Below are 24,810 nucleotides of genomic sequence, written 5' to 3'. Positions count from 1 at the left end.
GCTATCCTCGAATGAAAGCAAGACCGTGAGACACGTCGAACTGCTCTCATTCGTAGGGATTTTAACAAGTGATATATATATGCTATAACAATCAGTAACATAGTTTGTACTTGATGGAAGGAATGTAGTGAGGTACTCGAGGCACACAACAGTGGAACAGATCCTGGTAATATTTAAGACACAGAGCACAAACAGCGCCCTTGATCGCAAAGTGCTACGGAGACGTATAATATTTTATCTGATATGCATTTTGGTCAGGGAGACAAGCAGATCGCTCGAACATCAAGTTCCGTAAATACAGGTAATGGGCTCGACGTGAATCACGTAGGAAATAAAACTGCAAGAAGCTTTATTCTTCGGCAGCAATACTGAAATAAACCAAGAAGTTTCGTACGTTGATTCATCGAATCATACATTTCGATCATCTCGCAAGATTTCAGAGTATCCAAAGCTCCTATTCTAGGCAAGTGTCGCATAGTCTTCGAGAGGTACATAGCGCGGATCGCGTACACGGTCTCTTGTTCAAGCATATTTTTTAGGGCCTCTTGTAGTTCTCGAGGGTTCTCAGAACCTCCATATATTCCTTCGAACAAATACACGCAAGAACGCGATTCCACGTACATCGTTGCTCTCTCTTTCTCTCTCGATTAAGTCTCGCGAAACGACTCTCGTGAATATCATCTAATCCTCAGCGGAAGCACCTTTCGTCTTTTTCTTTTGTGTCCTAGTTGCGCGGAATCGAATCGTTCAGCGAAATGCTCGCCTACGCGTCGATTGTGTCTCGGCGATAAAACGCGTCTCTGACTCGCAGTTTCGATACTAGACAACAATAGCGTGGAACGGTACTGGCTCTAAAAACTTTGATATCTAATTTGCTTAAGTAACTTGGGTAGGTATAGTGTCGTTATTCTGTCAGCTAGGAAACAATAGAATCGTTACCGTTACAGTTAAACGCCTCCTGTTTTCTAGGCGTGGTCCATCCGAAACAAAACGTCCCACACAACAGCCGTTCAATTCCCGATGCCATGTTTTAAGTACTAGCCACGACTCGATGTCTATCACAGTCCTTCCGCGACCCCATCTAGGCGAGCTCATCAGCGTCGCTAACTATATGTCCGAATCTCTAGCTATCCCTCCCTCCGTCTCATCAATTCCTAATACTCTAGGAAGATCGACAGAATATTCTCATTCACGGCCCCTTCGTCACGGCTGTTGCCGATCGAAAAAAAAAAAACGATAAAAAGAAAATATCTCGCCACGTAGCCGGAAACTAAACTACTTACGTCTCTTACTTTTACTTCAATATTTTTTTTTTCATGTTTTTGTCATTTTTGTGGATTTTTTCATATGTTCGACGAAACACTGTGGTGCAGCATAATCCTTTGGGTGCGCGTGTGTGTTTAATTTTTCTTCATCATGCAGAACGACGGGATAGTAACCGTTTTGACAGCGCCTAAACTAGCAGAGATTATTGTACACCTCGTTTATACGTATGTATGTATCTCGTGACAGACATTTAAGGTTATGTTATACCAGAGCGTTACGGATAACTTTAAAACCGTTCACCGATTCGACCGAACATTGTCGTCGTGCGTCGTCGTGTCCGTATAACGTTGACCAACGGAGCATGGTCCCTCCCTCCAAATTCACTCTTTTTCTAAATTCGCTTCGCGGATTTTACATTGAAATCCGAGGTCAATTGATGCTTCTGTGCGTAAATCTACTCGTCTAAAGGATGTTTACAGGGGTACGTGTTTGTTTGTTCTTTTTTTTTTTGTGCTAATTCGGCATCTTCATTGCTACTGGACATCTCAACGAGATGCGACGCGTCCTTCCTTCGTCTCGACACGACCATATCACCCGGATCCGGGATTCGACAACCAAGGAATCCATCGCGATCCGAATGATGATATACAACTCTCGCACATATAATATTCCTGGTCACGCGAGAGGTCGATGTAATACGCGAGATAGATCGATACGCCCGAACGAACGAACGAACGGACGCACGCACGCGCGCTTTTCGATTATTACACTACGATCTGCTCGAACGGAAGTACTTGGCGACGCTGTTGATGAACTCCTGACGCTATAATTGCACCTGGAACGCCTGCGTCGCGTTCGGCATTATGAAGGGATTCGTGGTGCTCGACTGTCGGAGATTCCTAGCCGCGATTTCCGCCCACTCGGCGTCGAAAGGATCGGTGGGACCGCCGCTCCTGGACGGCGGTTGCTGACCCATCGCGGCTGATCCAAGCGATAGCGCCCTCGCATGCAACGGCGGCGCTCGTCGGGGACTCGTTTGCCCTACTTGCGAAGGGGATTGCACTGACGACGGCACCGTGCCGGTTATGCTGCCCAGCCATTGTTCCGGTTTCGGTAATGCAGATGTCGTCGAGACTGGTTGGACCTGAAACGATGGACCATAGTGAACGATCTTGTTTAAAGGGTCTAAGGATAACATACGTTCCTTGAATGTAAATTCACTCGGTGGTAGAAAAACAGAAAACTTATCAGGTCGTATATTTAACATATTAAAACACGCGTTCTGTTGACTCTTAACATTTTACTGCTCGGTAGTTTAGTAACAGACTTTTAAATTGCAGTGCTTATAAATTAGAAGCCTGTTAATCTACTCTTAAATCTGCTTAATGCTGCTTTTCATAAATTGTAATTTATTACTGTGATTGAACTGTTTAATAATATTTGCTTGGCTGTTGATCGTTGGATTTACTAAACCTATTAACCCTGTATTGTCACACCTCCTTCTTCAAACATCGTTGTCGCACTGGATCAATTTGATCCCAACCAATATTCAATCAGCTGTTGTTTAAAAGCTATTTGTTAAATTATGTCGCAAGCAATTTTGAGATGAAGTTTGAACACTAGATTATATTTTCATGGTTAAAAATTAACACTTGGATGTCGGATGACATACTAGTACGTCTTTTCAATCCAAAAGCTAATAGCAGGTGACGTAGTAGTACGTATTTCTTAAATGAGAACTCGAATAGTAAAAAGTAGGGAAAACTTGCTTTCCCTAAATGCAAAGTTTGACAAATAAAAATTAAATAATAGTTTGTAAATATTTTTATCGTAGTTTTGTGCGTGCTGTAAATACAGCACCCTCTGAGCGTACAATCTTGAGTATAACCCTTCCGCCAGCAAAGTGTTAACATTAAAAGGTTAATCATGTATAAAAAATTCTTTAAAAAAAAACAAAATTCTGAAAGAAAGTTATTTCGGATACTTCAAATTACTATTACACGGCGCCAGTAGTGCCATTTTCAATGATGTTTCAAAGGTATTTTACTTCACATTCAAATTTTGTGTCAACCTAACCCAATGTGACAACAGAGGGTTAAATAGGAGTCGGTTGGTAATGTTTTAATGCCTTATCGACGAAACCGTTGCACCGATAACTTACAAACGAGATTTTTTAGAAACACTGATATTCATTTGACCCAATTCTGCGTCGAACCGATGGTGTTAATCACTTCGATAACATATGTCATCCGTCGACAAGGTGTTAATTTATAGAGACGGATGGGTACAACACGAGTCACGTGTCTTCTTTTCATGGCAACGGTGTGGCTCGTTCTTTAATTTGGTAGGAAATATGTATGGAGTTGTCCATAGATGTAGGATCACATGAAAGTTTGCTAGATACATACTATACATACACCCCCGTTCATATGTATTAGGACACCTGTTGATGCGGTCTCATATAAAACGTGATAGTTGATCCAGATTAATTTAATATAATTTACTAATTTTATGACATCCTGTTACAAAATTATACATTAAGGTACATGTATTTGCTATTTATATCATTAACGATTTGCAAGAGTTATTAGAAACTGATGAATTAAATATTATGTGTTAATCCCTAATCTAAGCTTCATTGCACAAACTTGGAATAAATTAGATTGGAAAATCCGAAATGTATATTCATAATCTGAATCTGACCTGTGGAAATAAAAAAACACATTTACAGCACGCATGGAACCAAATGACGACTAGAAGAATACAGTAATACACAAACTTATAAAACAAATATAAAAATTGATTAATCCTACTATCGAGAAATTAACGGCAGATGTATAAACGAGAAAGAAATTTAATATTATTACACATAATTGGTGAGATTTTTATAGTTACGTTGAATATATAATTCTTTATAGTCCAAGGATCCCAACCAGATAATGATTGTTAAAAGTTTTAACTATTTCCCAATGATTTCTTAGGTTTACTTACTTTTCCGTAAGTGTCCTAATACTTTTAGATGAGGATGTAAGTGGATCAATGATGCCACAAACGATGATCTTAAATGTACGATACTGTTTACTTGAATTGCCCCAGATAAAACTATATTAATGTCCATAATACGTACAGTTTAATTGGATTAGTGGTATACTGTAATTTTTTTGGATGAAAAAGAAAAGTTTCATTTCGTTGAACACGATAGATGTTATACTCTTGATTTTTTTAAAGAAAAAGGACGACTGATAGGGCGCGATTTATATTTCAGTAATTAATTTCAGTAATTATAAAAACGAAACAAGATTCTGGAAGATATTCAAAAATATAATTAGCAACGCGTCAGTAAAATTGAATGTGATACAGGTCAACAGAACTGAATTTTTCCATAACATACTCAACAAGTGTAGTCAATGAATGGTTTTGCGATAAGAATATTGAAGTTCGTTCATGAGTAACATTATCTCCTAATTTAGATATTCTACAGAGCGTACATATACATGTGTGACTGGGTTTCCAGCCAAATTTACCGTGTAGTGAACAAAAATATGAAAATCACTCCAACATTATTAATACCGTCAAATTAGCATAGATGAATACTAAATAATCATACTAGCTCAACAGATGCAAACATATTAAATATTAATGAATAATAAGTACAGATTGTAAATATAATTCATTTTTCAAAAGTAGGTCTTCATGTGACATGTGCTGTAAATGGATTTTACGATGTTTTGTTTACAACTGGGTCGAGTGGTATATTTTTCACAGATTTTAATTGAATGCATAATAAATACAAAATAAATATAATTTTGGAACCCCTTGCCCTTCTTACTACCATCTTTAAATTATATAAAAGTACAATCGAAACCATTTAAAACAGGGTTATATCACACTCGCAATTTTAATTAAAAACAAAAACACTTAGACAACAACACAGTTGATCGATAGACAATTTTACGAGAAGAAAAAGCAAAATGCTTCAAAATAACGAAAATGACACCAAAGAGAAAAGAGAAATGAATTGGTGTAGGTACATCATAAGTAAAAAGTATTTAAAATGGTAATACAGAGAATGAACGGAAACAAAGAAAATATTTATTTTTGTCTTATCAGGGTAAATCTGAGGTGAGATGCCCGAGTTGCTGCATTTCAGAAAATATACGTAACGCGTACTATATAATCCAAATCGTTCCTTCAATTGAAGGTGTAACGACCACGATTGTATGCCAAACTTGACAGGATAATTTTAGAAATGATTTTAAAGACATTTGTGAACTTGAATAAAAATGTAGCTTAAGGTCCTTATGATACGTATAAAGAAGAACAAAAAAAATTTGATCACTAATTAATTTAGTTTAATTAAGTTTTTTATCGTTTTCTATTCTGTTCTTGCTTGACTTATTCTTCATGACATATTAATCTTAATTATTTCAACAAATATTCTTTTAAAGGAAACTAACCACTTTTTCCGAATCAGCATAAAATTTTAAAAATATCACTTTTACTGTGATGCGATAAATAATACCGGTAACATTTCTCAACATCTATTCCCTTTAAAGTGGACCAATTGTCCCAGATTTACTCTATTTCTCTTGAATTGCAGTTGCTTCTCGAGCTCTGGCGCCACATCAGCCTCTCAACCCTCTACTTTTGTAACCTTGACAACTTTACAGCATCATCGAGGCTTCGTCGTTTATCGATTAACCTTTTCGGTGCGGCGAAACCAGAGTGCGACGTTATTCATTATAATAAAGGTTATTTTCCAAAAAATTACTGAATAATTGTTAACTGTTTTAAAATCTATATATAAAATTCGATAGCTCGGAGTGAAATACAGACATATGATTCAGGTGATCAGAAATTGCTCCGTATACACTTCTTACTATAAAATTTAGTATAACTATTTCTGTAATTTTGTTAATACCAAATTAAAGATAAAACATAGATTTATTCGAACAACAACAATTATTTTGGATTTGGTTAATTTTTCTACTAATATGTTAAAAAACAGCGATAGTTACTCAATAAGGCTGTGGACACAGTGGCACCGATATCGGACGATTCGCCCGACACCCGATGTCGGCTCAATTCAACCTTTTGGTAAGCACTACGTGGTCTCAGTGACCAATGAAATCATCTGACGTCTGACGAAAACAATCTGACGACCAATGCCGGTACCACTGTAACAACAGCCTAAGTTAGTGCTGTCCAACTTTGCTCTCGGGAAAGGCTACTCACACGCCTGCTTTCCCATCCAATTTTTCATTCGTGCCGTGTATCTCCGTAGAAACAAAAAAACTCAGACTATTGTCTCTGTTACTCGACAGTAATGGCGGACGATGGGTGGGGACAGCTGTTGATTCTAAAAAGCCAGGTTGGACAGCACTGGCCTAAGTGATCAGGAAGTGGGTCTATAACGGTGCTTAAAATTAATAATCATATATTCACGTTTGTTTATCCTAGCAACGCAAAAAGCATTCGGCGACACCAACTATTCCGAAGTCGACTAGTATATTTGTTCAACTTGTGGACAACTTGTAGACATAGGGGGAGTTAGGCATTTTGATGCAACAGGGCACAAGGGAACATCAATACCTAGTATCTCCATATCCATAAACATTCAAAAGTTCAAAACATGACCACAAGATGAGATCGCTTATATGTTATCCTGTGGTCATGTTTTGAACTTTAAATGTTTTAAGGATATTGAGAATCTAGGTATTGATGTTGTATTGTGCCCCGTTGCATCAAAATGCCTCAACTCCCCTTATATATTCGTTGTCCCTACCGAAAGGGTTAGATGTTTTTCTCGTCGTGCTCTCGGGACATTCAGGCCTACTGTCCACTAAGGCGTTTCGTCATAGACACATCAGCATAGCATACAACATGACGATTACGCTACGCTTGAGTTTCTGTCTATTCGAACGTATTGGAAGCATACAGGAAGCGTACAGAAAGCTTAATTTTCCTCATTCGCAAAGATATATTGTAATTATATTGTAATTATATTCGACGGCGTAAAAATCGGAAAAGATATTGGTTACATCCTCACATAGAATAGAACATAAATAATCATGTATTTCATTCTTTCTATAGAACGAATAAAAATACGTGCAGGAATTTAGTGCGTTTGGTAGCTCCGTTAATCCAAAAACAAGACACTAAAATGCGATGTTGTGTTAGCCATGTACGAACATGGGTAATTTTCCAATTTTTTTAATATTTTATTGGTAACTTTTCAACAATCTGTACGAATTTCACGGCCGACATATTTCACACTCAAATACAAATGAAAATTTTGCATCCTTCTATACGCCTAGCGGCAGACATCGTTGACTACGTGCTTCATGCCGAACGCATGCAGCGACGAAAATGCGACGCTGAAGCGTATGTGGACACACGTCCATTGTTTTACATGGGTCGCTACATGGAACCGTCCTGCAAGCGTCAAATGTCTATGAAGCGTCTATAACGAGACGCCTTAGTGGACAGTAGGCCTTAGACTAAACATTTGGTAGTAGCTGGCTTGCACTTACCGCAGTTGTGGAAGCCGCGTTTCCCACCGGTGACTGATTAATTTGGCTAACTTCGTTAGCCAGCCTGCCGGACAGGGCCGGAGAGGCAGAAGTGACGCTGTTGCTCGGAGACGTTGTCTTCGGGGTGATCGCCGGTATCGGTGATCTGTTCACGGCCGGCGTTGATTGGTTCCCTAAAGAGGATGTGGACGCTGTGCTGAACGCTGGACTCGCCGACGGCGGTGTGCCGAACACACCGACGGTGCTGGACGGCGCCGGGGTGCTCATCACGATGGGCGTTCCTGTGCTTGTTCTTGGAAGAATGGGACTGATGTTCGAGGTTTTATTCAGAATTGGCGTGAGCCTGTGGTTTGAGGCCAGAACCGGCGACGGAGATGATTCTTGCCAGGTGGACCCGACGTGGTTCAATGTACCAAGATCCCCATTCTTCTCGTCATCGTTGTTGTTGTTGTTGTTATTATTGTTTAAACTTGACCCGTTTTGTAACTTGATCTCGTCCAGGGAGTTACTGTTCGTCACTGTAGGAATGTTTAATTATCAGTCTTTTTTGTGTTTTCTGTCGTTCCATCATTTCTTATTGTGTTAATTTATATTGGCTGATTAATTATTGCGGAGTACCTAATGATTAGACTGCGGATTTCATGCATTTATGGTTATGTACAGGCTTGTAGGGCGCTCTTAAGTGGAATGAAAGACGTAACATTCGTCAGATGCAACGTGTTTTCTGTCTTATTCTTGTCCCAATAAGATACTTATTGAATGAAAGAAATTCTTTCTTTTGTTTCTGTCTCTAATAATTTCTTTATAAGTAGTAATTTCGCATAAAAATCTGCGATCTATTAATGACCAACCAAGGTGCAACAGTTTAAGATTAGCACGACCTCTTTTTACGGAATATTATTGAAATTGATATTATTGTTTCGTGCAGACTGGATGTACCGCTCGAGAGATTGGGATCGCTTACCGGCACAAGTAGTCAAACTGGGTCTTTTTAAGGAAAAATACATAAACCAAATAGCTGACTTTTCCAGAAAGAAAACTGTGTCTTGATAGTTTCTGCTGTTCCAATAAAATGTGTATTAATCATAATGTATGATTATAAACAAAATGCAACGTAACAGAACGTACACCGTAACATCTTTTTTTTCTTTCGATGCTGTAAAGATCATTCGTACTTTATTAAATAGAACTTTATACTTTTTCACATCGTAGTAGTAATAGATTGTTCTTGCATTTAAATATATACTAATTGTGGTCCAAATTCCGCGAATACAAGGTCGTCCGTTTAAGTAAGGCCACCCAAATATCTCTTCAAGTTCTTGAGATGCAAAAAATATTTGTTACGTAATGTGCATGGTGTCAATGGACCAATATCTGGCAAGAATATTTTTTCCCAAGGTCATTTTTTCCGGAGTTATCAAGGTCATCGGTGTTTTTTGACACATAACTACTTTTTTTTATCGCATCGTGTAGTTGATCGACAAATACATTCAGATATGTATAATAATATGACCTTGAAATGATGCACATTACGTAAGAAATATTTTCTGCATCACAATAACCTGCAGAGATATTTAGGTGGCCTTACTTAAACGGACCACCCTGTACAATTTTTATCTTAACAATCCAAAGGAACACAACACAGTTCTTCATTTATAACGAATTACCCTGTAAAACCACAGAAATATGGTGTTGCTGAGAAAATGGTACACTGAACTAGATTACATTATGTTCTTTTAAGCGTTACGAATGCGATCAATGATCCCAACCATTCTCAGCGGTAGCATACAAGAGCTTCTACAATCGAAGTTTCCAACTGTGATACCAACTTTGTTTTTGAATTATAATTCGAAAAATCTGTGACAATTTTCACGGTTATTTGAATGGTCTTTTTGAAGACTCAATGATACGCACCTGACGGATTGTTACTGGTACTAGTGCTGATGAAAAGCTGTTTCGCAACGGAGCTTGTGGTGCTCTGAGTAGGTAGCGGCCCAAAGTCGTCGTTACTCGACAAAAGCGAGAGACCTCGTGAAATCTGCTGACACATTGCTGAAACGCTGTCCTGGCCACTGGGTGATATCTCAGGTATTGGGCTGACTGTGGGAACGAATTGCGAAATTTCCTTATCAGTCCCGTGACACACCGACAGGTTACGAACATTAACTTAATTACCAACTAAATATTGTGCTTTGAACTGGTGCTCGACACTACGAACTACATGCTTCACGGTCACGTGAACGCGTATAGGAGATATCTAACGTGAAAAAACTGTATATGTGGGAGGCCTCTAAACAAAAACTCTGAAGGAAGCAACAGTACCTTGCAGAGACGCTCTGGAATCTCTTGAAACAGGAGTATATTGTAAAACTACATGAAAAAACTATGTAACTACGTTATCGTAATGAACATTATCCTTCTCTTGCTGTTCCTTCTATACCTTTAAGCACTTGGGTTAGAATAACGTCTCTCACACGTGATATTAGGTGGATACCAAAATAATGATCGTTTTTACGTCGTTAATCGAAAATAATTTCCTTCAATAATCTTCTGCCATGTTTTTGGCAGAAGTTGAATTTCGTGACGATAAAATGATTCGTTTTTTCTGTTGATCAAATTATGCATCCATTTTTGGATACTTTTTCCTTCTTTCGAAACTTTTTTTCAGAAAGGTTATGTTGCAATGTTCTAAATAAATGAAAATTCGACGGTGAAATATCAGGGGAATAGGCCAGATGCGGTAGTATTTCTCATCCAAGTGCCAATATTGTCTGTCCAGTATGACAAGCAATATATGGTCTGGCATTGTCATGCAGCAGTGCGGCATCCACTTTCCCTCTTTCCGAATTTTTCCCATTTCTTGTATTCGTGTACAAACTGTTACTTGTGTAACTTCTAAATAGTCGACCAGTTCTTCTTACATTTGCGCTGGTTCTATAAATTCAGTTGAAAACGCATGCATGCTACCAACCTAAATGTATCGGCCATTACTTTCGTATACACCTAATAACTACGTTTGGGCTTAAAGTGAATTGCACGTGTCTCACTCGTGGTCTGACTTTTTCACTTTGATAACGGTTCAACGTATTTCCTGTTATTATTATCAGTTGCCATTGAAATATAGGATTATTTTACTTGTAACTAAATCACCTTAGAATAATTTCGCGCAAAAGAAATAGTAGTAATCGTGATTTTTGTGACCTGTAGGAACCATGATTTTGAAGGTAATATACATATTGCGCAGCAATATACTTTATAAATTGGCAATTCTATAAATTTAGTTAACAGTAGAAATAACGAAGTTTATTGTTACTTAAATAATACTCTTTTTTATTTTGCATTTCCTTCAATTTATTTAAATAATTTTTTTGTAACGATTGTGTAAACGGTCAATTCTAAATAGTAAAATTGTGTTTTTATACTGCTGTAATCACAAAAATAATAAACATTTCATTACATTATTTCATTGAAGATTTGCCTCGATTAATTATTGAAAAATTGAATAAACGCATACGGCCCACGTAAGTAGTCGTTGATTGAACTCCAACCCAAGTGTGGTTAATTTTATACACCTGTTCAGGTGAACACGATGCAACGAGAAATTATTAAAACTGAGAATGAACTCTTCAAGCTTCTTGTAATTATCTTCTAAGTTTCTCCGTTGAGTCATGAATAACAAATCTAAATTCTCGATGTTTTCTCGTCGCAAAGCGTAATTCGGAACATAAAACGAGCACGATCCAAGAACATTGAAGGAGGGTCAGGCAACACGGATATTTAACAGAATAGGGAAATAATGACCTTCGTCATATCCTTCGAATTCTGTTGTAAAAACGAAGAAGCAGATTATTTCGGTGTCGCCCACGGTAGCGGTGAAGTGACATACACTACCGGCCAAAAGTTCGGAATCATTTGCTGATTTCTAATAAAATCGAATTTCCTGGTGAATTTTGTACAGACCCATTGTTAATATACCACATGGTAACAAGAGTGCATCCTATCTCAAAAGATTTCAACATTTTCTTATATCCAAAGTATGTACTTTTATACAGGATGTCCCAAAAAATAGGACAATCCTCAATATGCATATTCCTCATGCAAATTCAAATCGAAAACTCCATTACTGTTTTGTAATCTAAAGTTCCGTTTTCGAAATATTAGCACTTAAACGAACTCCAATCAGCTGAGCGGTGAGCCACACGTACGCGCAGCATAGTCAAGAAACAGAGGTCAGCGACTTGGGTCCTGCGCTTCTTGACTGCGTCTGCACGTACGTGTGAGTTCATTTAACTGCTAATATCTCGAAAATGGAACTTCAGCTTACAAAACGGTAAAACACTTTTCGATTTGTATTTGCATGAGGAATATGCTTGTTACGGATTGTCCCATCTTTTTGGAACACCCTGTACAAGTCATAATCCCAAATTGAGGCCACACTTGGCCTGATCTTTCCTACTACACGAAGAGACATTCTGTTTTCGCAATATGCAGGAACACACGATTCTTTTGTTTATCCAATGATAGTCCAGTGGTACCATATTAGTTCCTAATGCCTAGAACAGCTCAGAGAACTATTAAAACTAGGGGTGGTTTCTTCGACGAAAAGCAATATAACAAAGAATACCTATGTCTTCGCAAACAATCATACAAAATGTAAAATATGTTGCTTTTTAATTTTTTAGCAAATAAAGTTTTCTTAGTCACTTTAAAGACGTTCATATTTTCGTAAGAAAATAATGTTCCTCTTTAATTCAAGTAGTGATTCCAAACTTTTAGTCGATAGTGTAGGTATTCCAATGATCTCGAAACGATACGATTTGACGAATGCTTACCCGGTGGCTTCAGGGGTACGATGTGGGACATGTTAGACGGCATTCGCGATAAATCCGTCGGCTCGAGACTGTGACTACGTGTGCGTTCAAGGTTGCTAGGAAGATCGTTCACACGCAAACTGAGCTGCCTCTTGAACGGAGACGCTTGATTCAGTTGCGTGAAACCACGGAAGGAACCTTGCCGTTCGAGCATCGACGGGGTCGCGTGAGGTCTCTCGATGGCGAAGGGGTTGTAGACTTGCTTCACCGGTGGCACATCTGCAAAGACCCAACAGTCAAACTTAATACCGTTTCATTTGCATATCTGAACTTACGAAATTATGGATGTAAACTGTGGATAACTCTTGGGACTGCTTTGGGACGTAAGCTGTTTAAAGTTTAATTTACTTTCATTATTTATGCGTTTGAGTCATGTATACACTGTACCTACATCGTGTTTCTATTCTTAAATACTATCCTGAATGCGATTGTACATCAATGGGGAGTTTGCCCTATAAAGAAATAAATAATGATAACAGAAATGGTATCATAAAACATGGCATCGCATATTCTGAAACATGTTTACTCCGGGCTGTTAGACACTGCACAAAAATGATGTATTTTTTTACATTCAGCTGCCGTTGGTGTAATTCATCTCTTACACGCCATATCTTTGCACCAGTGAAGAACAGGACGCTTTTCAAGAATTCATACCGGAAAAGCTACTCGATGAAATTACTTTTATTTTTATTAAAAAGGGGATACATTGTAGATTATTTAAAAAAATGTCGAAGTTGTATATAAAGAAATTATATGTATTGGGTGTCATAGTAGTAGTTTGATTTGAGAATGGATGGAGAATTAAAGTTTATTATATCAGCCATGACTTATCGAGGGCCGATTTTTAAATTTGAATTGATGTTTAAACTGAATTACGCCATTCTAAACGAGAAAAAATGACATTTTATGTAGAAATTTTCCCCTTTATTAATGAATACACATCTATAAAATAGAAAATCAAAAGAACAGCTCGTAAGCCAAAGATAATTTACCGGCTATATGTATACGAGACGCCAAATTTCGTGAAAAAATATGATACAGGGTTATCGTGCAGACAGTCTCCAAAATGTGTATTTCGAATAAAACGCGTGTAATGTTTCTCTTGCCCTATTGTTTGCCATAGTACACTCTTACAATTTCAACTTTAACCTCATTGATTTTCGGAATTTTCTCATAAAACTTATACAGAATATTCTTCATTCTATATGCAGGTAAATAAGCAAATAAAAAATCAATATTTTGAACCTCCCGGAGGCATGGACACCCCGAAGGAGGTTACTCTGACTGAATATTTAAATGTAGATCCTTCTTAGAGTCTTTTTTTACAGAACTGGTAAGAAATATATTAATAGGAGTTTCTGGGGTCAATTAAGCAATGTTTTGAGATAAAATTCATATTTTAGTATTGCAAAACAAACATCAATTCAAAAATATATGTAACTGCAAATCCACACAAGAATTCAGAAATGCTGTAGTTTGGTGATGCTGTAGATTACTCCTCCTAAAGAAGATACGAAACAAAAATTGAAGTGTAGTTATGAGACATCGTATATACTATACATGGCCCTTCACAGAGCAAACCATGGAAATTGAAAACTCTTAATAGTTATGGAAACGGCGTCATTTAAAATTGATAAAAATCGGACATTTTTTCGAACACCAAAGAAAAAGTAATGAGGCTACAATTACTATCATAGTTGATGCTACAGAGACACTTCTTTGACAGGTGTATACCATATTTCAAGTGAATGCATTCATGACTTTTCCAGTTATCCACACCGCCAGGTCGAAAAATAAGATTCTCAGAAAAACGAAGTTAAAGTTGTAATCTAAGTTCCAACTCCATACAGTAAACCCTCATCTTCTTCTTCGCACAAATCATTTTTGACAGCGAACTATGGGAAAAAGATTTTTCGATTTTTGCAAACCCATCAAAACCGAAACTCTCTTAATCTTTTCGTTACGGTGGAGTTGGCCGCCAGTATACTGCCACTGTACGGAACAGTTGAGTCACAAGACTACACTTTTCCGCAAACAGTATAACATCTGCGGTAACAGATACGGTAATTCCTAACTAACGCGAAAGTTTGACGGTTGGCTATGGTCACCTATGCCTATAAGCTACAAGAACCGCTCAGAGGTGGGTGATTACAGTCACCTGTAGTAAAGTGCGTTACTCAGAAGAAGTCCAGTGAAGAGTATGCTAGTTCGATTGGTTATATCTCTCTAAGCCCACCCCGTCTTTAATTCAACCGTAGGATATTGAGCACATATATTTTCTTTATTGGTCAGCGCGATGAACGACTTCAGGCAGTGCAAACAAAGTGCCATTTGCCCCTGTGCCCTTTAGCTGAACTTCTTCTGAGCAAAGCACTTTATACAGTCAGCGCTCGAGGTTTGGTGACCATAGTCACCATTACCAACGAAAGGTTAACGAAGCTCATTGTCGTAGAATTAATTATTCAGCTCCTATTAACTAATACTAACCGACAGCCCTTTCACGCGAATCTTGCAGTCGTTCGGTAAGACTCGGTTGCCTGAAACTGCCACTTCTTGTGAAGGTTGAGGTCTTCGAATCAAATGTCATCGTGACGCCGCATTCCTTGTCCCTTCTCTGCTTTCTTTCCAAACAGGCGGCGAAGGCGCAGCCCACCGCGTGACTCAAACGTTCTCCCTGAAGCAGTCGACGAGGAAAAATGTTCGCGTGAAACTGCGTACCCTCTGAAGCTTCTCATCAATAATAAAAAGCTTTTCTACCCACCGACTCTTTCAGCGCCAAGAAACCGTGGCACATCCACCGTCTGGTCGTACCGTCTCTGCAAATGTAACTGAATCCTTTCTCGTGGTTTCGGTCCGGCGCACAAAACGAAACCTTCTCTATCGTCTGATCGACGATCAGCCCTTTCGTCTCGTCCTCGACCACCCTCAAACCGTCCCCGGACACGTGTAGCACTGCGCGAACGGGCCGCCGTCTCGAGTTCTGTCGATTTATTAATGGGGAAAGAAGATTAAATCGCAAGCCTTCCACGTGAAAACGTACAAGGTTCTTTCTTTATTCACGTAGCTGTTAACTTACTCTAAGTACTTTCAATGCTTCCTCGCACACCTGCATGCCCCTTGACTCGAACACCTCGACACATCCCAGGTACTGCAACGGAAACATCGATTTCGGTTCACATCGATTGGGACCAAGAATTTTTTTCAAAGGAAAAATATTTTTACGCTAAAACTGACCAAACCCATCGAGACGAGTGATTCTTTTAGTTTACAATCACTGAAATTACAAAGACGCGTGTTTTCTCGAAATTTACGTTGACCTTTAATTTATTATTGAAACTTATACATTGTAATTTTTCTTATATTATATTATAGTGTACAGAATGATTCCAGTTTTGACCCGACAAATTGCAGGAGTGTATTCTACGAGTGAAAATATGTAAAAAGAAACTGGTATGTCGTATGCAGTTCAGCTGTAAATGTTTTATTACGAAGTTACAAGGAAATATTGAACACAACACGAAATATAACATGTACACTGACGTACACCCTCGAGCAAACTCTGCTTCCGCTAGGGTAAAAAGTGACATAGGGATAGGGCCTTCTACCATTCGATTTCGGAAGTTTCTGAAATTTATGGCAAATTAACATGCATCATAACATTTATTTCAGTACTTGAAATAAATTTACTAAGTGGTTGGAGACCATTCTTCTACGTCACTTTTTCCCCTAGCGGAAAGCGAGTTTGCTCGTGGGTGTAAAAGCTTGGTTTCCGCTAGGGGAAAAACTGGCTTACGGGAAGGGCCTCCCACACTTGGTAAATTTATTTCAAGTACTGAAATAACGGTTAAATCGAATGTTAATTTGATATAAGTTTCAGTGATTCCCGATACTAAATGGTAGGAGGCCCTGCTCCTACGCCACTTTTTCTCCTAACGGAAGCAGAGTTTACACTCAGTGTACAGTACCAGTGCGTTATACTTATTTATTATATCCCTGTACAGACGTTTTTCTTTTTGTTCGTTGTTATGACGGCGTTACAAAAGTTCTGACCTGCGGAATGTTCATTTTATAAGGCCGACGCTATGTTTCATAGAAGGCACACAGAGATACCTACATATTACAAAAGATGACGTAAGTTTTATCTATACAGGGTGTTAAAAAAAAAAGGGTTTAAAACTTTAGATGCTTATAGCACTACTATACGACTCACCGAGTGGAGTAAAAAATGTCTAATCAACATAGGTCCAAAAATCAATCTCACCGATAAAAAATACAAAAGATTATTTTCACATTTGTTACAGATGTTCGGCATGCCTTCCCTTCTATTTCACTACAAAACTCATATCTGCGGATCATACATCGTCAAACATTTTCAAATATTCTTCTCTTAGCTCGTATTACCAATTGTCATAAAACTTCAAACCAGTGATCGGCAACTCAGTTCCCGACAAATTCACTGGCGGGCAACGACGTGCAGCGTGCGAGCATATAGCAGTGGTGGTGGAAATGTGTGAGAGAGAGAGAGCGCGTATCTATCACTCGCTTCACTCATAAATATGTCGTGATGTGTCCTGCCCGCGGCTGCCCACCACTTGCCTATAGGGGCAGCGTGCCCGAGCGGGCGCAGTTACCCATCAGTGCTTTAAATTAATGTAAGTGGGGTAAAGTAGCCTAATATGAGACCTCAGCCTATCTCCGTTACGGAGAAGTTTTGAACGTCGCAAACAATTTAAAAGAATGCACTACAAGGAACCGCGTAAACAGTGATAGTTTTGACAGTGATAGTAGTAGTGACAGTTAAACAACCGATGAGTGTGAAGAAGAGATTTGTCTGAACGATGAAAGTAATGACAAAGAAAATTATGATGCAGAATGCTAGTTTTGTACAGGACTTTATTCTTCAGATGTACATGGTAAACAATGGGTTCAGTGTATCAAATGTTACCGGTGGGCCCATTGAAGACTGAAGTGCAGACGCAATTAATTTTATATGGCCAATGTGTGAAAAAAGACAGAAAAAATAATTTTTGACAAGATGAAACTCGGGTCTCATGTTAGGCGACCAGCTTTTGAATTCATGTTTTTGCATACTTTTCATTTTTATTTTATTATGACGGAACTCTATCTGTTTTGTTAAAATTTCTAATATGTTGTAAAAGTGTACACACCTTACATTTAAAACGTGTATCGTATTTCAATAAAAATATTTTTAATCGAGAATTATACGTACTTAAACAAATGGGTCTCATATTCGGCTACTTTACTCTACTTCTCCACCAATTTTTCTGTTTGGATTCAATATGTCGTAAAGAAACTCACGATATCGAACGCTCGTAAACATAAAAGTTAATTTTGCACCGAAATGTTTGATTTTAGGACTTATGCTGATAAGACGTTTTTACTCCTCTCAGTGAGTACTAGAAGCTCCTGGAGTTTTGGATTCTTTTTTGGAACATCCTGTATTTAGCCGAACAAAAGTATTCGGACGTTTCATTTAAAAGCATAAATTCTAATCTGGAATATGAGTTTCATGAACACGTCGTATCATATCTTTATTTAGTCCATTCTAGAATCGTACACCCCAAATGTTTGCAAAGAAATTTTAAACAAAAAATTCTAGACGGCTTTAATGGAGCTTCAATACCTACCCATAGCTTTTCGATGCATGGACATCTTAAAATAGATGGTTCGTACCATAAAAAAACAATTTGTTCGACGAAATCACTTACAGAATATATCGAAGTGCAGTCAACATATATTCAGTCACTTTTAAAGCATATTTGAAAGAATATTTTAAGAAATTAATAAATAGTATGCCTAAAATTGTTTCGAAAGTTATTAAAAATAAATATGATGATTTTTATGAGACACAAATTAGATAAGGATGTTTTTCTGTTGTCTTTAAGTTGGTTTTGTATATAACATAATAATATATAATACATGTAATATAAGCCTTTACAATGAATAAGCTATGATTGTAATACAGAATCTATAACTTGATTTTTTAAGATTTTATTTAACTGCTTCCAAACTTTTGACACATGTAGTATATGTATATCAGTTTCTCTTATTAAGAATACACATTTATCTCCGTTTAATTGTCCGCTCTTTGTTTATGGATATGTAGGAAGTTATAAATGTTATTATTAGAAATTGAATGTTTTGTCGTGTAATTTAACACTCGTCATCGATGACCACCGTTGTGAACAACGTGTTAGTGCTTCTCCGTGCATTGTCAGATCCCTTTTATTACATAATTTCGTATCAAGTATATATTGTTCATTAGTTGTATGCTTACAATGGGTCCCGAGCCGTTAATAAAATCAATAGTGACAATATACAGCATCACTCAAAAGTTTGGAGCACCCTCTTCATTCTTTAAATAACTAATGCTTGCCCGCGTATTTACGTTTAATAAATACGTGTATTAAATAATGCGTGTACGCCTATTTACGTTTAATAAAATATCAATTTTGTTCAGTGTTTTTGCGCGTTTATAGTTGTACTTTTTTTCATGCCGCCTGCCATGTATTATTACTTCTTAAAGACGTTAAATATTGAGATATTTATATCTATCACTCTTAGAAAATAAGTCCTAGTCGCTGATATGATAGCTGCTGAAATACAATAAATGACAAAGTTTCTCGAATCATATCTATATCAACATAGTGTTTTCATTTCAAATTAGAAACCCAGGAGATACAGTATATTTCACATAAAGTAATAGAACAAATGAATACGAGTGTCATGCATAGTGAAAACTAATCAACTATATAGATACTTTAGATTCCTTTCTGCAATATTTAAATATATACATAAAATAGAATATGAAAAATTCACAAGTAGAGGCATCTTTATATAATAAATACCTAATTAATGCAAGGCATAAAAAGATTTACAATCAACATGATATAAAAATCATATAGCGAAATGCATACACGTAATGTAGAGAAAGCTATCGACTCATAAAAAAAGAATCAAACGAACAACCATTCGCCTATAAAAGGATTAGATATTTGAAAGGAATTAGTCAGGTGTCTAGCATTACGAATGCAAATTATGGTCATATTGTTAATATTCTTTTCACAGAATGTGCTTCGAAGACTCGAGAGACGCTCGAAACATTTGAGTAGTAGAGGAATATGGTACCATTTTGTTGCTGGTACAACCATTTTGTCAAATTTCTCTAATACATTGTTTACGAACCCCTGCTCGCGACCTTCACCGCCCTGCAAACGCCATTTCTATCTACATTCATAACCACTGTAACGTTTTACCTACAATACTGAACGGAATGTTTTTGAACAAACACCATTTGCTATAGTATATCTGTCTTGCCAAATTATTCTTTTCATAGACCCACCACACTTCGATATATTTTCTACGCGATTTCGTTGAACAAATTGTTTTCTTTTTTATTAAATATACCGTCTACTTCAGGATATACATAATCGAGAAATTCAGAATACTGACGCTCCATTAAAGCCGTCTAGGATCCTAGAATGGATAGACACAGTACGATGTTCTCCTGAAACTCATATTTCAGATTACAATTTATGCTCGTAAATGCAACATACGAAAACTAATCCAGCTAAATATACAGGGTGTTAATAAAAATGATTAAAAAGTGTTAAATTAAAATTAAATAAAAGTTAATAAAAAGTATAACACTTTCACACAGGATGGATTCTAAGTGCCAAACTGTAAGACGAAAATCAAGTATGACAGAATTGTGTTAGATGAAACTTATTTTATATTGTTCAATATGTAAGTATCTCTGTGTAATTTTTATAAAAGCTAGCGTCCAGGTAATAGTAAACACTCCACACGGCAAAAGTTTTGCATCATCGTCATAACAACAAACAAAAAGAAAAACGTCTGTGTTTAAATTCACCTGTCGCTACTATAGCCTTTATATATCTATTTATTTTATTGATACTAAGAAGACATCCCGTGACCCGACCTCGACATTGAATTTGCTAAACCTGGTACATCTCGTAATCTGTATGCTGTATGTTGATATCTAGATGTGGAATATTATATTAGTTGGTCGGCCAATCTCAAAGATCATCAATGGTCCAAAATTGTGAGTCACTGTTCGAGGCGTTAAGCTGCGTCTACACTATATAGAATAACACGTTATATGTGAACTTATAAAACATGTTAGAGAAACATAAAAAAAAAAGTTATACAACATGCTGTTGCATAACATTTTTCGTGTTATATAGCAAGTTATATGTTATCCATCAAGTGTTACGCCATTATTAATAATGAGATGCGAAATGTTATACGAACATGTTACAGACTTGTCCAAATAATCTTGTAACAAGTTATCAAAACATGTTGTATAGCAAAGTTATATAACACTGTTTTGCTACATAGTGTAGACGCAGCTTAACTGTATTAACCCTTTCGCCCCTAACGCCGTCACCTGTTAAGTGATCCGTGAATACCAATGACGTCTCTTATCCGTCATCCGTAAGTCATTAAATACAAGTTTTTAAACGACGATAAACTATAATTTTAGATAAACATTGTTTTTATATGAATCCTGTTCTGTTTTTCTTTATGAAAAATTATATCTCCAATGCAACGATTGAAAAGTAACTAAAGAGGCGTATCCGTGATTCCGGCCAGGAAACATTGCCTTACTGCATAATTGCAACTCGGTTCACGCTGCCGTAACGAAAGGGTTAATGTGTAAGACGATACCTTAACATGGAAGGCGCAAGTAGCCGAGCGAACAGCCGTCTCGTCTGCTTGCCATTGATGGGGTTTACTCGATTCCGGGACATGGGGATCTTTCCGCCGCCGGAAGCTGTCACGGAAGCTCCGCCGAAGTCGGTCCATTCTTTTCCCAGGTGACCTCTCTCGCTTCTGCAAAAAAAACACAAACAAGAATGAATTATTACCTTATCCAATGAAATTTAAATGACTGCAATAACTTTAATGATGCAACATAAATCATCCGAATCTGTTTTTAATTATTCGTTCAAAGAAATTCACGACTTGCAACGTGCGCCATTTTCCTACGAATGATCTATACAGTAACGTTTAGTAACTCGGACACAAGGAAGTAGAAGTTAAGTTTTTGTTGAAATAAAAATAGAAATCAGCATAATTTGTTGAAATTTTAATTTTATTTCGATCTAAATACGCATTCTCCATAAATTGAGTGAAACATAATGTCTAGTTATCGAAGGTGAAGAAAGCCACATACGAAGGTCGCAATTTCACATTCGCTCGATTAATCCTCAAGGACACGGACCGTGAATAGTTGCCCTAAGACACGGGCGGCGTGCTGCACACGCCATTCCCTTTCTTCGTAATTTTAGAAGGCAGCAGCGGGTTTTTTGGTTCTCTTTTAATTTAACAATTTACTATTATTCATGCTAGATAATTAGGATGAAAAGAAAAAACATTTTTCTGACAAAAGAATTTAGATAAACAGAAGACTTCGTACGGAATACGCCCCCGTTGTCATTTAGAGTTAAACGATTAACGAAACATGTCTCTCTGCTCGCTCAAGCTGGAAGTATACTTTTATCGTACAATCAGAGAAATTTATTCGCCTCAAAAGTGGTTAAAGTTCGATCTTTTCAACCGAACTTTTCTGCCAGGGAATATTTCATATGATTCCGAGCTCATCACCGAACGCATCCTCGAAACTTTTGATGGTCCGCAGACGAGTCGCCTCCTGGTGACAATTTCACGAAACGGCGGTCGGTCGTCGAGAACAAAGACATTACGTCGCGCCACTATCATCTTCCGACGATCCTCGATTCTCTTCGCCCGTTAAATGTCCCCCTCGTGTGTACGAGAAACCTGCGAATATTCCCAGAGGACAAGGAGGAACGGTCTCCGCGTTCAGGTTTCCCCGATGAGTCGTTTAACAGTCGGCCTTGAGAAAATAGCTGGTGGAAAGCAGGCTGGAGGGCAGTGTCTGGCAACAGTCGAGCGTCGAGTCGAGGTCTTTTACAATGCCCTGTGATCGAATCTTTGCCTCGGTTCCCAAAGAATCTTTTATATCAGAACCCTCCCGGTCGAGCTCTTTCTCCCCTAGCGCGGCCGTCTACCCTCCTAAATCGCAGCGCGAGCCCCTAAGAACCGACCAGACGGATCAAGAACCGAGGACCCGTTGAGAAAACCCCTCCTGGTCCCTCTGCCTTCTTTTCTTCTTTTTTCATTCAATCTCTATTATTGATGATTACAAGTTGTTTGCAATAATCGGCCGATCACCTATCCGTGCGCTAACGCGACACCTTTCTAGGGGCGCACTAGCTGTTCTCACGTGCATTAAATATTCGATTATACCGGGTGTTCTCACGAGAATCACGCGAAAATTATTATTTTGGTTGTTGTCATTATTAATCTTGCTACTTTTAGGTCTATCTATTGGATTGGCCAAAAAGTAATCTCGAATTACGACAATTCCAATCCTAGCGAGGTAAACTTTTCAATTTTGTTTGCTTAGTTTTATTTTGAAACTGTCGTAAATTCACAATTTAATACATAAATTATTAATTTATTCAAAAAGTATGATATACTTTATATTTTTTTTTATATTATACACTCGATATACGTGTGAACTTCGTCACTCAAAAGCACATTCTCCACGAAAAATATAGTCAGTCAAAAAGGTCTCCAAACACAGGTTGACGAAATAATAAATAAAAAAAAATTTTAACGAAGGTGTAATCCAATTTTATGTCCAATTTAAAAAAAGTAGTACCGTTTTAAAGTGGGTATGGACACTTTTTTGACTGTCTATATGTATATCGACTTCGCACTGAACGTGTTAACCCTTTCATTCCCAAATCATTTATCAATTACGAAAAAATATTTATTTTTGTAGTTTTATCTGTATTGCGTGATATAAATAATTCCAAGACAATTTTTAACATTTTGAAGGCATTCAGTGCCAATTCTCATTCATTGCCATTTGGCAACATCTTGTACTTAAGTATATCTCAGTTATGTATAATAATAATTAATACTACAAAGTTACTATACGTAATCAAACGCATTTTTGTTGCCTTTTATTAGTGGACATTCTTGAATTATTCAAAACAAATTAGAGTTTTCTAAGATCTTACTGTATTGCTAACAATACTGAACACTTGAGTTCCAGTAAATGAAAGAAACAAAGGATAATAATGATAAGCTTTTACGAGCATATAACAATTTCTGTCATTCTATCTATACAAGACCAGAATAAAGTATTATACATATGTATACTCACAGATATGAAGAAGTATATTATACTAATATTTTATTTCGTGATTTAGAATACATAGCCATATGCCAGCAGTGGAAAGGAAAGGTTTAAGAGACGTAGAACTTATGACGAATTTCTGTTTTAAAGTGGTGCAATTTTCGTGGAAATGCACCAGTAATGACGGCGGTGATCCGTTCACATTAACATCATAAAATTTCCTGAAGATAATGGTCGCAGAAGCGAAACACCGTCGCCGTAAAAGATAAGAGAACGGGCCTATCTCACCCTTAATATACGGAAACACGTGAACCTAGGCTTACACGGTCCCCATTGAGCCAGATAAGGAATATCAACGAGATCATCTCAACATTTCCACAGCACGGTGGACGCCCCATAAATACATATTTCGTTCCCGAGTGTATGCGTATCACATATGGGGAGGACCGATTCCCAAGGGAGCATTCATTTTAATCCGACCTTTTCATCGCGGTATTTTATTCGCCCCACTGAACGGAATAAGCATCACTGCGATTTCTGGCCATCCTTCGAGAACGATAAATCCTTTAAATTACGAACCGCTCCGAAGAAATTTAAATCGAAACTGATTAACAGTTTAACCCTCCCCCCTTTGTTTACTTCGGAAATATTATATATCGCAGGCGTGCAATCGTAAATCCATGATCGAAAATAAATATATTCATCTCTGGGACCAGAACTCTTAAGGAGCACGAAGTCATATGGTTGATCAAAGCGATCTACAATATTTTTTATTTGCCTGTCATAAATTATCAAAATGATTTTACAGATTTCCATAATACGACAGCAAAGTATTTCTTGTTACGTACAACAGAGTTTCGAAAATTAATGATAGCTGGAGTACGGATGTTTATGGAAAGTTCAATTTTATTAGGCTGTTGCTGTT

The 24,810-nt window shown here is 37.5% G+C and overlaps 1 protein-coding gene across 1 annotated transcript; it reads right to left on the bottom strand.

Moving 5' to 3' along the window:
• Positions 1-822: 822 nt before the first annotated feature.
• Positions 823-21,532, bottom strand: LOC107195045 (protein numb). The gene is made up of 8 exons (XM_015584808.1): positions 21,383-21,532; positions 15,747-15,818; positions 15,432-15,650; positions 15,158-15,344; positions 12,632-12,889; positions 9,714-9,899; positions 7,800-8,317; positions 823-2,410 (listed from the first exon to the last, which is right to left on the bottom strand). The coding sequence occupies exons 1-8, from the start codon at positions 21,518-21,520 to the stop codon at positions 2,090-2,092; spliced, it is 1,899 nt and encodes a 632-aa protein (XP_015440294.1). The 5' UTR covers positions 21,521-21,532; the 3' UTR covers positions 823-2,089.
• Between the last annotated feature and the right edge of the window lie 3,278 nt (positions 21,533-24,810).

This window comes from Dufourea novaeangliae, unplaced genomic scaffold, assembly GCF_001272555.1.
Source record: "Dufourea novaeangliae isolate 0120121106 unplaced genomic scaffold, ASM127255v1 scaffold53, whole genome shotgun sequence".
Taxonomy (NCBI): Eukaryota; Metazoa; Arthropoda; class Insecta; order Hymenoptera; family Halictidae; genus Dufourea; species Dufourea novaeangliae.
The sequence above is the reverse complement of the archived record's forward strand: the minus strand, read 5'-3'. Positions and strand labels throughout refer to the sequence as shown.